This window comes from Pristiophorus japonicus, chromosome 3, assembly GCF_044704955.1.
Source record: "Pristiophorus japonicus isolate sPriJap1 chromosome 3, sPriJap1.hap1, whole genome shotgun sequence".
NCBI classification, from domain to species: Eukaryota; Metazoa; Chordata; class Chondrichthyes; family Pristiophoridae; genus Pristiophorus; species Pristiophorus japonicus.
The window spans coordinates 197,513,922-197,531,526 of NC_091979.1; the positions used below are offsets into that span (position 1 = coordinate 197,513,922).

Here is a 17,605-nt window from a genome sequence, read left to right on the forward strand (position 1 = left end):
GGATGGCGGCAGATTAGGAAAAGGGGAGGTGCAATGAGACCTGGGTGTCATGGTTCATCAGTCACTGAAAGTGGGCATGCAGGTACAATAGGCGGTGAAGAAGGCAAATGGTATGTTGGCCTTCATAGCTAGGGGATGTGAGTATAGGAGCAGGGAGGTCTTACTGCAGTTGTACAGGACCTTAGTGATGCCTCACCTGGAATATTGTGTTCAGTTTTTTTGTCACCTAATCTGAGGAAGGACGTTCTTGCTATTGAGGGAGTGCAGCGAAGGTTCACCAGACTGATTCCAGGGATGGCTGGAGTGACATATGAGGAGAGACTGGATTAACTGGGCCTTTATTCACTGGAGTTTAGAAGGATGAGAGGGGATCTTATAGAAATATATAAGATTCTGATGGGACTGGACAGGTTAGATGTGGGAAGAATGTTCCCGATGTTGGGGAAGTCGAGAACCAGGGGACATAGTCTTAGGATAAGGGGTAGGCCATTTAGGACTGAGATGAGGAGAAACTTCTTCACTCAGAGAGTTGTTAACTCATGGAATTCTCTGCCGCAGAGAGTTGTTGATGCCAGTTCATTAGATATATTCAAGAGGGAGTTAGATATGGCCCTTACGACTAAGGGGATCAAGGGGTATGGAGAGAAAGTAGGAAAGGGGTACTGAGGGAATGATCAGCCATGATCTTATTGAATGGCGGTGCAGGCTCGAAGGGCTGAATGGCCTACTCCTGCACCTATTTTCTAAGTTTCTATAAAACTGAGCAGACATATCCTTTAACTGACTTTAATGTGGTCAATCAAGGAATTCTACTGGAGGATCTACATATCGACAAATTCATGTTAAAAATAAAATCCAAGTAAATTCAGGTCAGAATATAAAAGAGGAGAGCTTGAATAAAGGCTATTCCCGAGAGACTCTCAGTCCTCACTAATCTTCATGCAGGGAGCGTGGTGGGGACACATATCGGGAAAGTCCCAGATTTTTATTTGCGACCAATATAACTCACGTGGGTAAATAAATTTTACTGCTGGCTGTTGGTTAACTTGATGTTAATGTCGCAAAATCTGTTGCAACTACATTTCCACGGCCATCAGCCTTCCTCCGATATTTGGGTAAAACGACCATTTTTCACCTTTGAACCCAGACAGCGAGAGCTGGTTTGTAAGTGGACAATACAAAAAAGGACAACACTTCCAAACTCAATCCCATTACCTGACGTTAACACATATAGAGAAGTCACTTGACAGAAAATCATGAACCATGGATAGTTTATATCTTCACTCGTCCAGGGGCCCCACAAGACCAATTGTTCGGCATCAACTGCTGCCTCAGCTGAGATTGGACTGGGAATGGAATTCAGAACCTTTCTTGTCCGTATGGTTCAGTGCATCAAGCATTGCCTTTGCCCATTAGGCCAATAAAGGAGCCAACTTGTGCAACTTTTCAATTAGCCTGTTCAGGTTTGTTTTCAAAATGGCAAGCAGGAAAATGAATGGTGCCCATCTTACTGTGTACTTGGGCTTAAGGCAGCTCCCCTTCCTATGAAGGAACCTGCTACACAGGAGGACAGCATTTGGGGTTAAACTCTGTAAGAGTCAGCAGTTCAATCCAAATTAAGTCTGTCACAGAAAGAACTGATAAGTTCTCCGTTACCTGTATGAAGGTCGTCTTGATAGAATTTCTCTACGTTTCTGCGAGTCAGTCATGCTGTCCACAGACTCCTGGGAATCCTCACTTTCTGGTATAGTTGAAATCTGAAAGAGAGAAGTTTCAGTCTTCTGTCCATCTTGTTGTTTACTTCCAGTTTACAATTTAGCCACAAGGTAAATACTCCAGCAGCAATAGATTAACTGAAACTGTAGTTTTCAGACCAAGGATAAATGGGACTTAAAACTAAGTTTGGCCAGTGATATTTTCCTAACCAATCTTGTTGTAAGTTCTGTACAAGGTAAAAAGAAAAATAAAGACTTATAGAGCACATTTCATGACCTCAGGACATCCCAAAGTGCTTTACAGCCAATTTTTAAATTTTTTTTTTGAAATTCGTAGCCAATCGTTCCAATTCTTTGTCAAATCACAAACGCCAGAGGTCACCTTGCACACGCCAAGGATCACTCTGCGCCAATGCTCTTAGCCAAAAGGCCTAGAGCCACTGCACCGTTCCTGGAAGTACTGCAATACCAGGTTCGTGCCATGGAGGTGGATAGGTCAGGTCCCCCACACACCTCCGTGGAGGTGGATGGGTCAAGCCACCCCACCCACCAGCCCAATTACGTACTTTTGAAGTACAGTCACTGTTGTAATGGAGGAAACTCGGCAGCCAATTTACACTCAGCAAATTCCTACTAACAGCCATGTGATAATGACCAGATAATTTATTTCTTTTGGGGATGTTGGGTGAGGAATAAATAATGGCCAGGATACCATAAGAAACAAATAAAAACAGAAAATGCTGGAACTACTCAGCAGGTCAGGCAGCATCTGTGGATAGACGTTTCAGGTCGATGACCTTCGTCAAAACCTGAAACGTTAACTCTCCACAGATGCTGCCTGACCTGCTGAGTAGTTCCAGCCTTTTTTGTTTTATTTCAGATTCCAGCATCTGCAGCATTTTGCTTTGGTACCAGGAGAAACTTCCTTCCTCAAAACAGTGCTTTAGGATCTTTTACGTCCACCTAAAGGGCAGACGGGTCCTCGGTTTAACATCTCATCCAAAAGACAGTGCAGCACTCGAGTGTCAAGCGAGATTGTGTGCTCGGGTCTCACTTGAACCCACAACTTTCTGACTCAGAGGTTTTACACGTTAGAATGCTACTAACGTGAACTACCAAGTAGGCCTCCTGATTGATGCACACAGTCGGTCAATCTAACAAAAAAGTGGTTTTGGATCAACTCCCTATTTTCATCTCCCCCTCAAGTCTTGCAAATCTAAAGAAAAATCAACAGACACCGTACAACCATCAAAACGTACAGGCTCTGAGTTGTGGAGTTTGTTCCGACAGATCCTCACCTCAACTGGCATAACAGGAGATGTGTCAAAACACAGGTTAAGGATTTCCAAACAGGGAGGGTAATACTTCTCACCTCCAGAATCTGTTTGAAGATGCTATCGGAACACATAATTTACAGACAGCCTGGGAAATTCATTTTTATATGGAATGACATCTAGTATGACAGCTGTGACAAGTTTTACTCAAGGCATCCATTCTCAGCCTGTCTCTAAGTAGCAATTTTAAAGTAGAAGATACTAGCTGCAGCAAATTGCTGTAATTTACAACAGGATTAGGTAACAATTTAGTTCATATTACAGTATTGCTTGGGGGGGCTGGGGTGGTGGTGTGGGGGGGGGAGAACAAGAGGGTGAGCAGCCAGAGGTCGTGGTCCATATCGGGACCAATGACATAAGTAGAAAGAGGGATGAGGTCCTGCAGGCAAAGTTTAGGGAGCTAGGACAGAGATTAAAAAGCAGGACCTCAAAGGTTGTAATCACGGATTACTCCCGGTGCTACGAGCTAGTGAGTACAGAAATAGGAGGATAGAGATGATGAATATGTGGCTGGAGAGATGGTGCAGGTGGGAGGGCTTTTCCTGAGGCATTGGGACCGCTTCTGGGAGAGGTGGGACCTGTACAAGACAGGACGGGTTGCACCTCAACAGAGCCGGGACCAATATCCTCACGGAGGGGTTTGCTAGTGCTGTTGGGGAGGGTTTAAACTAGCTTGGCAGGGGGATGGGAACCTGAAAAACTATATTCGGTAGGGAGGGGAGTAAAGCTGGAATTAGAAAGCAAAAATAAAGAAAGTGAGTTTGAAGGAGAGAGGAAACAAGCAGGAAAAAAGGGTAAAAAAACTAATTTAAAGGCACATAGCATTCATAACAAAATAGATGAGTTGACGGCACAAATAGATACAAATGGGTGTGATCTGATAGCCATCATAGAGACGTGGTTGCAAGGTGACCAGGACTGGGAACTAAATATTCAGGGGTATTTGACAATCCGGAAGGACAGACAGAAAGGAAAAGGAGATGAGGTAGCTCTATTGATAAAGGATGGAATCACTGCAATAGTGAGAAACGATATTGGCTCAAATGATCAGTTGAAACAGTTTGGGTGGAGATAAGGAACAATAAAAGGGGAAAAAGTCACTGGTGGGTGTAGTCTATAGGCCCCCTAACAGTAGCAACTCTGTTGGTTGAAGTATAAACCAGGAAATAGTAGGGGCTTGTAAAAAGGGAACAGCAATAATCATGGGTGATTTTAACCACCATATTGATTGGACAAATCAAATTGGTCAGGGTAGCCTTGATGAAGAGTTCATAGAGTGCATAAGGGACGGGTTCCTTGAGCAGTATGTAACAGAACCAACGAGGGAGCAGGCTATCTTGGATCTGGTCCTGTGTAATGAGACAGGATTAATAAACAATCTCTTCGTAAAAGATCCTCTTGGAATGAGTGATCATAGCATGGTTGAATTTCAAATTCAGATGGAGGGTGAGAAAGTTGGATCTCCGACCAGTGTACTAAGCTTAAATAAAGGAGACTGTGATGGTATGAGGGCAGAGTTGGCTAAAGTGGACTGGGAAAATAGATTAAAGTGTAGGATGATTGATGAACTGTGGTGTACATTTAAGGAGATATTTCATATCTCTCAAGAAAAATATATTCCAGTGAGGAGAAAAGGGTGTAAAAGAAGATAGCCATCCGTGGCTAACTATAGAAATAAAGAACAGTATCCAATTAAAAACAAGGGCATACAAAGTGGCCAAAACTAGTGGGAGGACAGAAGACTGGGAAGCTATTAAAACCAGCAAAGAACGACTAAAAAAATGATTAAGAAAGTGACGATAGACTATGAAAATAAACTAGCACGAAATATAAAAACAGATAGCAAGAGTTTCTATTGGTATATAAAAAGGAAAAGAGTGGCTAAAATATATGTTGGTCCCTTAGAGGACGAGACCAGGGAATTAATAATGGGGAACATGGAGATGGCAGAAACTCTGAACAAATATTTTGTATCAGTCTTTACGGTAGAGGACACAAACAATATCCCAACAGTGGATAGTCAAGGGGCTGTGGGTGGGGGGGGGGAGGAACTTAACACAATCACAATGGAGGTGATACTCAGTAAGATAATGGGACTAAAGGCGAATAAATCCCCTGCACCCGATGGCTTGCATCCTAGGGTCTTAAGAGCAGTAGCGGCAGGGATGCATTGGTTGTAATTTACCAAAATTCTCTGGATTCTGGGGAGGTCCCAGCAGATTGGAAAACTGCAAATGTAACGCCCCTATTTAAAAAAGGAGGCAGACAAAAAGCAGGCAACTATAGACCAGTTAACCTAACATCTGTGGTTGGGAAAATGTTGGAGTCCATTATTAAAGAAGCAGAAGCAGGACATTTGGAAAAGCAAAATTCGGTCAGGCAGAGTCAGCATGGATTTATGAAGGGGAAATCATGTTTGACAAATTTGCTGGAATTCTTTGAGAATGTAATGAACAGGGTAGATACAGGGGAACCAGTGGATGTGGTGTATTTGGACTTCCAGAAGGCATTTGACAAGGTGCCACATAAAAGGTTGCTGCACAAGATAAAAGTTCATGGGATTGGGGGTAATATATTAGCATGGATAGAGGATTGGCTAACTAACAGAAAACAGAGAGTCGGGATAATTGGTTCATTCTTAGGTTGGCAATCAGTAACTAGTGGGGTGCCGCAGGGATCAGTGCTGGGACTCCAACTATTTACAATCTCTATTAACGACTTGGAAGAATGGACTGAGTGTAACGTAGCCAATTTTGCTGACGATACAAAGATGGGAGGAAAAGCAATGTGTGAGGAGGATACAAAAAACCTGCAAAAGGACAAAGACAGACGAAGTGAGTGGGTAACAATTTGGCAGATGGAGTATGTTGGAAAGTGAGGTCATGCACTTTGGCAGAAAAAAATCAAAGAACAAGTTATTATTTAAATGGAGAAAAATTGCAAAGTGCTGCAAGTATAGCGGGTCCTGGGGGTACTTGTGCATGAAACACAAAAGGTTAGTATGCAAGTACAGCAAGTGATCAGGAAGGCCAATGGAATCTTGGCATTTATTGCAAAGGGGATGGAGCATAAAAGCAGGGAAGACTTGCTACATTTATACAGGGTATTGTTGAGGCCACATCTAGAATACTGCATACAGTTTTGGTTTCCATATTTACGAAAGGATATACTTGCTTTGGAGGCAGTTCGGAGAAGGTTCACTAGGTTGATTGCGGAGATGAGGGAGTTGACTTATGAGGAAAGGTTGAGGAGGTTGGGCCTCTACTGATTGGAATTCAGAAGAATGAGAGGTGATCTTATCGAAATGTATAAGATTATGAGGGGGCTTGACAAGGTGGATGCAGAGAGAATGTTTCCACTGATAGGATGTTTCCACTGATAGGGGAGACTAGAACTAGGGGGCATAATCTTAGAATAAGGGGCCGCCCATTTAAAACTGAGATGAGGAGGAATTTTTTCTCTGAGGGTTGTAAATCTGTGGAATTCGCTGCCTGAGAGAGCTGTGGAAGCTGGGTCATTGAATATATTTAAGACAGAGATAGACAGTTTCTTACCGGATAAAATTTATGGGGAGCGGACAAGGAAGTGGACCAGAGTCCATGATCGGATCAGCCATGATCATGTTAAATGGCGGAGCAGGCTCGAGGGGCCGTTTGGCCTACTCCTGTTCCTATTTCTTATGATTGTATAATAAATGCAACATTTGCCTAAATCAGCAAGTTAACCATTAGACTTCACTGGGGTCTAGGACCCCTCCCCACTTTCCACTTGTACCCTGGTACTAGATGCCTTACTAAACTCCTTTCATATGCTGTGCAAAACTTCATCCCAATCACATGGCACCAGCCAGTGACTCCCAGGCAAACTGCCTGGGTCCAGATGCTCTGGAGAATGACTTGCTCAGTCTGGCTGCAACAGGTTCAGTTCCCAATTTGATCTTTCCCGAAACAATATGATGAGATGCAAGATATGCTCCAATCAATGGGAAGATTTGGGCACCACCCTCACGAGATCTTATGGTAGATGTAAAAGAGGATCAAACAGTTCTTAAGAGCTGTGCCTTACTCCTACACCATCATTTTACTTTCAGCCACTCGAGAGGGTGAACACCATGTAATTACTATCCCTTGATGTCTGACATTTAAGACCAAATGAAACTTCAATACTTCAGAGTCAAGAACTGTCCATCATACAAGCTTCTGAAGCACTAAAACATGGCGTAGAAGCACTACTGGCGCGGATCCACGACCTCATCTCTCTTATCTGGAAGGAGGAGATCATGCCAGGAGATCTCAGAAACACTGTAATCGTGACCATCTTCAAGAAAGGTGACAAGTCCGACTGCGGTAACTACAGAGGAATCTCCCTGCTGTCAACCACTGGGAAAGTCATTGCAAGAATCCTCTTGAGTCATCATCTTCCTGTGGCTGAAGAACTCCTCCCAAAGTCGCAATGCGGATTCCGCCCACTAAGGGTTACAATGGACATGAGCTTCACCACACGGCAGATACAAGAGAAATGCAGGGAACAGCACCAATCCTTGTACGTGGTTTTCTTTGACCTCACAAAAGCCTTCAACACTGTCAACTGTGAGGGATTATGGAGCGTCCTCCTCAGATTCGGCTGTCCTCAAAGGTTTATCACCATCCTCCAGCTACTCCACGATGACATGCAAGCCGTGATCCTGACCAATGGATTCACCACGGATTCCACGTTCAGACCGGGGTCAAGCAAGGCTGTGTCATCGCACCAATGCCCTTCTCGATCTTCCTTGCTGCAATGCTCCATCTCACCCTCAGCAAGCTCCCCACTGGAGTGGAGCTAAATTACAGAACAAACGGGAATCTGTTCAACCTCCGCCGCTTCCAGGCCAGATCCAAGGTCGCCCTCTGTCATTTAACTACAGTACGCAGACAACGCTTGCATCTGCACAGACTCCGAGGCCGAACTCCAAGCCACCGTCAACACTTTCACCGAGGCGTACGAGAGCATGGGCCTTACACTAAACGTCCGTAAGTCAAAGGTCCTCTCCCTTCTCGCCCCCGCCACACAGCACTAACCCCTGGTTATCAAAATCCACGACGAGGCCTTGGACAACATGGACCATTTTCCATACCTCGGGAGCCTACTGTCAACAAGAGCAGACGTCAACGACGAGGTCCAACACCGCCTTTGGTCGCCTGAGGAAGAGAGTGTTTGAAGACCATGGCCTCAAACCCGGCACCAAGCTCCTGGTCTACAGTGGTGATACCCGCCCTCCTAAATGACTCAGAGACATGGACTATGTATAGCAGGCACCTCAAAACATTGGAGAAGTATCACCAACGCCAACTCCGCAAGATCCTGCAAATCCATTGGCAGGATAGGCACACCGACGTCAGTGTCCTCGCTCAGGCCAACATCCCCAGCATCGAAGCACTGACCACGCTCGATCAGCTCCACTGGACGGGCCACATGGTCCACATGCCCAACATGAGACTCCCAAAACTCGGAGCTCCGACACAACAAGCGAGCCCCAGGTGGGCAGATGAAACGCTTCAAGGACGCCCTCAAAGCCTCCTTGAAAAAATGTAACATCCCCACCGACACCTGGGAATCCCTGGCCCAAAACCGCCCAAAGTGGAGAAAAAGCCTTCGGGAAGGCGCTGAACACTTTCAGTCTCTTCGCCGAGAGCAAGCTGAAGTCAAGAGTCAACAGCGGAAGGAGCGCGCGGCAATTCAGGCACCCGACCCACCTGTTCCTTCAACCACCGTTTGCCCCACCTGTGACAGAGACTGTAGGTCCCGCCTTGGACTCTTCAATCACCTGAGAACTCATTTTTAGTTTGGAAGCAAGTCATCCTTGACTCCGAGGATATGCCTATGATGATAATTTGATATATCTAAAGATGTTCCCTGTGCTTGCTGACCTACATTGGTTCCCGGCCTGGCAACACCTTGATTTTAAAATTCTCATTCTTGCTTTCAAATCCCTCCATGGCCTCACTCCTCCCTATCTCTGTAACCTCTTCCAGCCCTACAACCTTACGAGATCTCTGCGCTCCTCCAATTCTGGCCTCTTGTGCATCCTTGATTTTCATTGCCTCCAACTTTGGAGGTCGTGCCTTCAGCTGCCTAGGCTCTAAAGGGACCTGTAATTCTGGTCTGTAATTCCCTCCCTAACCCTCTCCAGCTCTCTTTCCTCCATTAAAATGTTCCTTAAAATCTCTTTGACCAAGTTTTTTGTCATCTGTCTTAAATGCTCCTTATACGGCTCTGTCAAATTTTGTTTGATAATGCTCCTGTGAAGTGCCTTGGGACGTCTTATGTTAAAGGCATTATCTAAATGAAAGTTGTTGTTGTTGTTGTCCACTCATCATCATAGGCACTCCCTTGGAATCGAGAGAGACTTGCTTCCACTCTTAGAATGAGTCCTTAGGTGACTGAACAGTCCAATACGAGAACCACAGTCCCTGCCACAGGTGGGACCGACAGTCATTGAGGGTAAGGGAGGGTGGGACAGGTTTGCCACGCGTTCCTTCCACTGCCTGCGCTTGTTTTCTGCATGCACTCTGTGATGAGACTCGAGGTGCTTAGAGCCCTCCCGGATGCAATTTCTCCACTCAGGGCGGTCTTTGGCCAGGGACTCCCAGGTGCCGGTGGGGCTGCTGCACTTTATCAGGGAGGTTTTGAGGATGTCCTTGTAAGATTTCCTCTGCCCACCCTTGGCTCGTTTGCCATGAAGGAGTTCCAAGTAAAGCACTTGCTTTGGGAGTCTCGTGTCTGGCATGCGGACAGGTGGCCTGCCCAGCGGAGTTGACCAAGGGTGATCAGTGCTTCAATGCTGGGGATGTTGGCCTGATCGAGGTGCGTCTGTCCTCCCAGGGGATTTGTAGGATCTTGTGGAGGCATCGTTGATGGTATTTTTCCAGCAACTTGAGCTGTCTACTGTACATGGTCCATGCTTCTGAGCCATACAGGAAGGCGAGTATTACTACATCCCTGTAGACCATGAGCTTGGTGGTAGTTTTGAGGGCCTGGTCTTCGAACACTCTTTTCCTCAGGCAGCCAAAGGCTGCGCTGGCGCACTGGAGGCGGTGTTGGATCTCATCGTCAATGTCTGCTTTTGTTGATAAGAAGCTCCCAAGGTATGGGAAATGGTCCACTTTGTCCAGGGCCGCGCCGTGGATCTTGATGACTGGGAGGCAGTGCTGTGCGGCGAGGACCTTTGTCGTACGGATGTTTAGTATAAGGCCTATGCTTTCGTATGCCTCAGTAAATACATCGACTATATCTTGGAGTTCAGCCTCTGAACGTGTGCAGACGCAGGCGTCATCTGCGTACTGTAGCTCGACGACAGAGGTTGGGGTGATCTTGGACCTGGCCTGGAGATGACGCAGGATGAACAGCTTCCCACTGATTCTGTAGTTAAGTTCCACCTCAGCGGGGAGCTTGTTGACTGTGAGGTGGAGCATGGCAGCGAGGAAGATTCAGAAGAGGGTTGGAGTGATGACGCAGCCCTGTTTGACTCCGGTCTGGACGTGGATTGGGTCGGTAATGGAGCCGTTGGTAAGGATCACAGCCTGCATGTCGTCGTGGAGCAGGTGAAGGATGTTGACGAACTTTTGGGAGCATCCAAAACTGAGGAGGATGCTCCATAGACCCTCGTGGTTGACAGTGTCAAAGGCCTTTGTAAGGTCAAAGGCGGCGATGTATAAGGGCTGGCGCTGCTCCCTGCAGCTGTCGCGCTGCAAAGATCATGTCCATTGTGCCTCGTAGGGGCCAAAATCCGCACTGTGACTCCGGGAGGAGCTCCTCGGTCACAGAGAGAAGATGGTTGAGGAGAACTCTAGCGACCACTTTCCGTTGGGAAAATGTCTTGGGACGTCTTATGTTAAAGGCATTATCTAAATGAAAGTTGTTGTTATTGTCCACTAGTCTGGCCGTGGTGTGTATATCTAAGGAACTTAAATCAATCACTGAGGTAACCATTAAAAATGGTCCAACTAAAATATACTCTAGACCCCCACTGGATATCCTCTTCTTTAAGACTCCTATTCAGCTGACACAATAGTATAACTATTCAGTTACCTGAGCTGCATAGATTGTGTGTGAAGCATATTGTGTTCTAACAGCATATTCAGCAGGCATTTTGAAGAAATTATAGATTAATGGAATTTTCCAAAAGTATAAAATCCAAAAATTTGAGGGCCCTATTGAATGTGCATGAAGGTGTGGAAAAAACATTGTCACCCTATTCACAGAGCCAACCGATGTCTGATCTCATGCGATAAGCATTACATAAGAGGGAAAAAAAAAAAGCTTTCTTACGATCCAACAGTTCCATCTGCCAATTCACATCTTTGGGATTATTCAGCTATTTCCCTTCTCCACCCCCCAACACTGTATGGGAAGGGGAATTTAAGGTACATCAAGGGAAACCTCCAGTACCGCTCCCAGCTGTTGAGAGGGGTGCAGTCAGTTCCTGGGAATCACTGCAGTAACAATTTCTGCCTAACATCCTGGATCTTACATAGAGTATGCAATTCTAATTTGTTCACCATATGTGACAACATCCCACTAGTTTAAATCCTGCAGATTATTTGGTATGTAATAGGCTATCCCCTGTAATTCTCTTTTCTTTAATACTTATGTCTATCAATTCATTACCGGACAGTGTGCAACCTCGGTGTCCTGCTTGACCTCGAGCTAATCTTCAATGTTCATGTGGTCTCTGTTGTAAGGCTGTCTTGCTCTTTTCGCTTCGTTGCTTTAAACGGCGAATTATACCCACACTCAGTTATAGTAAAGGCAGGATTGGGTCTTTTATTTAAACATTCATACTAAACAAACCCAGTATGAAAATTACTGAGATACTTCACAAAGGCAGCTCTCTGCTTTCCGTGGCTGCTTATGACACACCTTCAGAGATTCCAGTGCCTGGTGTCCAGTGTCTAAACTCTCATCTTTATACCAAAAAAAGCCTCTGAACCCTTATTTCTTTGCATAGTACATTTAGACAATTAACATGCAGACAATGTAGAATCAAAATGGCATGTCATGAATTACTATACACAACTCAGATGATCAGCAGAGGAGTTTCACTGGGGCCAAGTTTCGGCCTGAGTTGCTCCTGTTTTTTGGAGCAACTGGTTCAGAATGGAGTATCTTAGAAATTGCAATTCTCAGCATTTAGTTTGCTCCAGTTCTAGTCAGCTAGAATAGTTTCAGTTTGGAACAGATTTTTTTTTCAAAAGGGGGCGTGTCTGGCCACTTGCGCCTGTTTTGAAAGATTAGGCAGCGAAAACTTACTCCATTCTAAGTTAGTTTGGAGTAAGTGTAGATTTTTGTACGCTCAGAAAAACCTTGCCTACACTTAGAAAATCAGGCGTAGTTACAAATCAGGCGTAGGGAATGGTGGGGGTGGGGGGGGGAGGGGTTTAAAGGCAAGTTTACAAACATTAAACACTTCAGTTTTACAAATAAAGAGCCACCATCAATAATAAATGATAAATACATCAATAAATCAACCAATAAATCAATCAAAAAAATTAATTAAAATTTTAATTAAAAAAAAAAATTTCTACTTACCGACTGCAGCACCGGGAGCCCTCCAACAGCATGCTGGGACGGGGCCCCAGCCCCCCCACCCCCCCCGAGTGTGTCTCTACCTCTCTGGCTGTCTGTGTGTGTCTCTCGCCCCCTCCCCTCCCTCTTTCCACTTCCCCCCCTCCCCGCCCCCCCCCACCATTCCCTACGCCTGATTTGTAACTACGCCTGATTTTCTAAGTGTAGGCAAGGTTTTTCTGAGCGTACAAAAATCTACACTTAGGCTGTCTTGCTCTTTTCGCTTTGTTGCTTTAAACGGCGAATTATACCCACACTCAGTTATAGTAAAGGCAGGATTGGGTCTTTTATTTAAACATTCATACTAAACAAACCCAGTATGAAAATTACTGAGATACTTCACAAAGGCAGCTCTCTGCTTTCTGTCAGTGTCGGGGAGGGGGAGGGGGGGAAGTGGAAAGAGGGAGGGGAGGGGGAGAGAGAGAAGGGAGTGAGGGAAGGGGAGAAGGGAAGGGGAGAAGGGAAGGGGAGAAGGGAAGGGGAGAAGGGAAGGGGAGAAGGGAAGGGGAGAAGGGAAGGGGAGAAGGGAAGGGGAGAAGGGAAGGGGAGAAGGGAAGGGGAGAAGGGAAGGGGAGAAGGGAAGGGGAGAAGGGAAGGGGAGAAGGGAAGGGGAGAAGGGAAGGGGAGAAGGGAAGGGGAGAAGGGAAGGGGAGAAGGGAAGGGGAGAAGGGAAGGGGAGAAGGGAAGGGGAGAAGGGAAGGGGAGAAGGGAAGGGGAGAAGGGAAGGGGAGAAGGGAAGGGGAGAAGGGAAGGGGAGAAGGGAAGGGGAGAAGGGAAGGGGAGAAGGGAAGGGGAGAAGGGAAGGGGAGAAGGGAAGGGGAGAAGGGAAGGGGAGAAGGGAAGGGGAGAAGGGAAGGGGAGAAGGGAAGGGGAGAAGGGAAGGGGAGAAGGGAAGGGGAGAAGGGAAGGGGAGAAGGGAAGGGGAGAAGGGAAGGGGAGAAGGGAAGGGGAGAAGGGAAGGGGAGAAGGGAAGGGGAGAAGGGAAGGGGAGAAGGGAAGGGGAGAAGGGAAGGGGAGAAGGGAAGGGGAGAAGGGAAGGGGAGAACGGAGGGAGGGAAGGAAGGGGGGAGGGGAGAATGGAGGGAGGGAGGAAAGAAAGAGGGAGGGAGGCTGAACGGGCCCGGCGGGGGAGCGGAAGTCGGGTCGAGTCTGGGGGGGGGGGGGGGGAGTCGAATCAGGTTGGGTCGGGGAGAGAGTCGGAGCGGGAGCTGAGGGGGGGGGGAGGGGGGGGGGGCATTTTGAGACAGCCAGCTGAAGGGAGGAAGCAGGAGCTGGGCGTGGGAGGTGCAGCCTGATCCACACAGCCCCAGTGAGGCCATTCGGCCAGGGCTAGGGGCTGCGTGCTTCGGGCCCCTCCCACACAGTTTTGGGTACTGCACATGCGCGCCCACAGGTCCCGGCACTGATTTCAGCGCAGGGACCTGGCTCCGACCCCCACAGCTCGTGCTGGGCCGCGCCCAGCTCCAGAGGACCTGCAGGGAGCCGGAGAATCTGTAAGTATTTTTTAGGCACACTTTCTGGCGCGAAAAACGGGCGTCCAGGTCGGGGCTGCGCCGTTCTAAGCGCGGCCCGAAACTTGGGTCCTTTGATTCCATGCATAGATTATTATTCGCATAGTAACAAGTTACACTCAAATACTCAACATTTCAATGGCTAAAAGGCATTAGATCGTCTAGCAGCCTGTTTTAATCCAATCTTCAATCTTCCAACTTTTAACCCTTTAAATCCCCAAAGCAAAGAGTTTCAGAAATGCAGGCTTGCCCTCCCACACTCTCCCAACTTCCACCTCCAGTGTCAGCTGTGGCTCAGTGGGTAGCACTCTCGCCTCTGAGTCAGAAGGTTGTGGGTTCATGTCCCACTCCAGACACTTGAGCACAAAATGTTGGAGGTGCCATCTTTCAGATGAGACGTTAAACTGAGGCCCCATCTACCCTCAGGTGGACGCAAAAGGTACCATGATCCTATTTTGAAGGGCAGGGGGACTTATCCCTGGTGTCCTAGCCAATATTTATCCCTCAATCAGTATCACTAAAACACAAATTATCTGGTCATTATCACATTGCTGTTTGTGGGAGCTTGCTGTGCGCAAATGGCTGCCGCGTTTCCTACATTACAACAGTGACTACACTTCAAAAAGTACTTCATTGGCTGTAAAGCGCTTTGGGACAACCGGTCGTGAAAGACGCTATATAAATGCAAGTCTTTTTTTCTCTGAACTATCACTTGTCTCTGCCTCTTGGCTCAACTTTTACAAACCATTCCTCGTTGGTCTCTCAACACATCCAGAACTCTACCAACTCCATCCTATCCCATTCACCGTCATGTTCAGTTTAACTTTTTTCTACTCACTTATTACTAGACACAGCATTCCTGCTAAACTGAACTGAATCCTTATCCCCCCACCCCGCCCGGCACACGGAATTCCAACATCCTTGTCCTAGTCTATGAATCCCTCCATGGCTTGTCCCAACCCTGCCTCTGCCAATAAATCATAATTTCTGACTAGCTAGCTTTTAACTGGGTTTATTATGTGCATAGTAATAAGGAAGCTAAACAGGACAGGATAGTAAAAAAAATGAAATCAGGTTACGGGAAGATATAAAAAGGAAAAATTGTCAAACCAAGGAAAATCAAACTAAAATGCATGTACACTATATTAACGCAGAAACTATAAGCAACAAATGTGAGGGTCAGAATCATTGATTAAAATAAATATTGACATAATAGCATGTAACGAAAACATGTCTACAGCTGGGTCAGAATGGGCAATTAAATATATATCTGACTTCCATTCCACCATAGGTAACAGCCTTCAGTCATCACACCACAGCACTCTGGAAATTTCTTCCTCTACCTTGTCTCTACTTTTCTCTCCACATTCAGCAATTTCCCCAAAACCGACCTCTGCTCGCATCCCCCAACTCTCCTCGATGTCCCACATCCTCTTTGTAAAGGGATGTTTTGCTGTATTAAAGGCATTATGCAATTTTTTATATGGAGAAAGACAATGCAAGTATTAAAAGCAATATAACCTCATGGTACACATTTTGTATAGCCAAGTAAATACTGGATGAATACTACCCTTTCATTTCTGGGACCTGGGACAGAATTCAGTCTGGACTTAGGGGATGAAAATCTCAATTTTATTGTGGTAAAAGCTTTACTCTGCAAGGAGCAAAGTTTTAATGATGTGAAAATGCCTGACGTAGACAATGGATGCAAAGATGATGAAATGTTTAATTGTGTTGTCTGATATTATTAGCTCGCATCTTTTAACCAATATTTAAACATAGACCAAGAAACTTCATATGCAAATAGCGCAGGGGTAATTTCAAGACAAATTAATTTTGTTAAAATAAGGTAGGCAAACCACACTAAGGAATGCACGCTGCATCATAACCAAGGGAAGTGAGTCACCTGCCGTTCAAACAACAGTGTTGATAATTCACTCGTTTTACCAACTCTTTCCATTCTGTTTATGCTAGTAATTAATTCCGAATGTTTGTGTAATCCAGCCTTACTGTGCGAACCTTTTTCTCCTCTCCTTCCACCCTTACTCATCAACCAGTCATATTGCACACTGGGGCTACTCAAATGATGGGCAGTGGTCCACATCTGGACTACAGAGTTCTTCAAACTGGACCGTGGCAGGTATTTACCCCAGGAGTAGTTGAGGCAAATCACACAGATGCATTTAAGGGGAAGCTAGTTAAACACACATGTGAGAAAGGAATAGAAAGATATGTTGATGGGGTAAGATGAAACAGGGCGAGAGGAGGCTCATGTGGAGCACCGGCATAGACCAGTTATGCTAAACAGCCTGTTTCTGTGCAGTATACTCTGTGTAATATATATTGTACCCAAGCTGTGCTCGCTCTCTTGCCACTGTCTTGTAAATAGCTCGAGAAGCAGCTTGCATTAAGCAAACTATAATTACCATAGAAATGATGCAGCACAATTATTCTCAGTTCTGTGAAATAGGTTGTCTGCGAACACAGAACACTGTGTTGGTTAAATGTACAATATGCCTTGAGGTGAAGTCCAGGGATGTAAATTCCCACCAGCAGCCTGTTAAATGTATACAGGCCACTTCATTTAAAATGTGTTATGATAAAGCTGACTCCCTGCCAGGCTTGTGAGATGGTTATTTTTGCAACAAAATATCACACAATTTCATGGTAAAGTCCTGGTAGAAAATGAAATGTCTCACCATGTGATATATCTGAATAGCCTCTTGTGAATTACTTTCTCATGCTGCGGTGGAATGGTCATTTCTGGTATGCTATCCAATTTGTTAAGTGTCTAGCTTGACTCTCTTAAGAACATAAGAATTTGAGCAGGAGTACGCCATTCGGCTCCTCGAGCCTGTTCCGCTATTCAATAAGATCATGGTCGATCTTCTACCTCAACTCCACTTTCCTGCACTATCCCCATATCCCTTGATTCCCTTAATATTCAAAAATCTATCGAACTCGGTCTTGAATATACTCAACAACTGAGCATCCACAGCACTCTGGGGTAGAGAATTCCAGATTCATCATTCTCTGAGTGAAGAAATTTCTCCTCATCTCAGTCCTAAATGGCCAATCCCTTATTCTGAGACTGTGACCCCTGGTTCGAGACTCCCCAGCTAGCGGAAACACCCTCCCTGCATTTACCTTGTCGAGCCCGATAAGAATTGTGTGTGTTTCAATGAGATCACCTCTCATTCTTCTAAACTCTAGAGAATATAGGCCTAGTCTGCTCAATTTCTCCTCATAGGACAATGCTGCCATCCCAGAAATGAGACTGATGAACCTGCGTTGCACTCTCACTATGGCAAGTATATCCTTCCTTAGATAAGGAGACCAATACTGTACACAATACTCCAGGTGTGGTCTCACCAGGGCCCGATATAATTGCAAGACGACATCTTTACACTTATACTCAAATCCTCTTGTAATAAAGGCC

The 17,605-nt window shown here is 45.9% G+C and overlaps 1 protein-coding gene across 3 annotated transcripts in view; it reads right to left on the bottom strand.

Annotated features, from left to right (window-relative positions):
* The window catches only part of creb1b (cAMP responsive element binding protein 1b), a 106,270-nt gene that overhangs the window by 21,611 nt on the left and 67,054 nt on the right, over nucleotides 1-17,605 (bottom strand). For all 3 annotated transcript variants that reach the window (XM_070876195.1, XM_070876194.1, XM_070876193.1), the window contains one exon: nucleotides 1,657-1,757. In XM_070876195.1, the coding sequence (XP_070732296.1) occupies nucleotides 1,657-1,757 (101 nt within the window). The remainder of the gene's footprint in view (nucleotides 1-1,656; nucleotides 1,758-17,605) is intronic.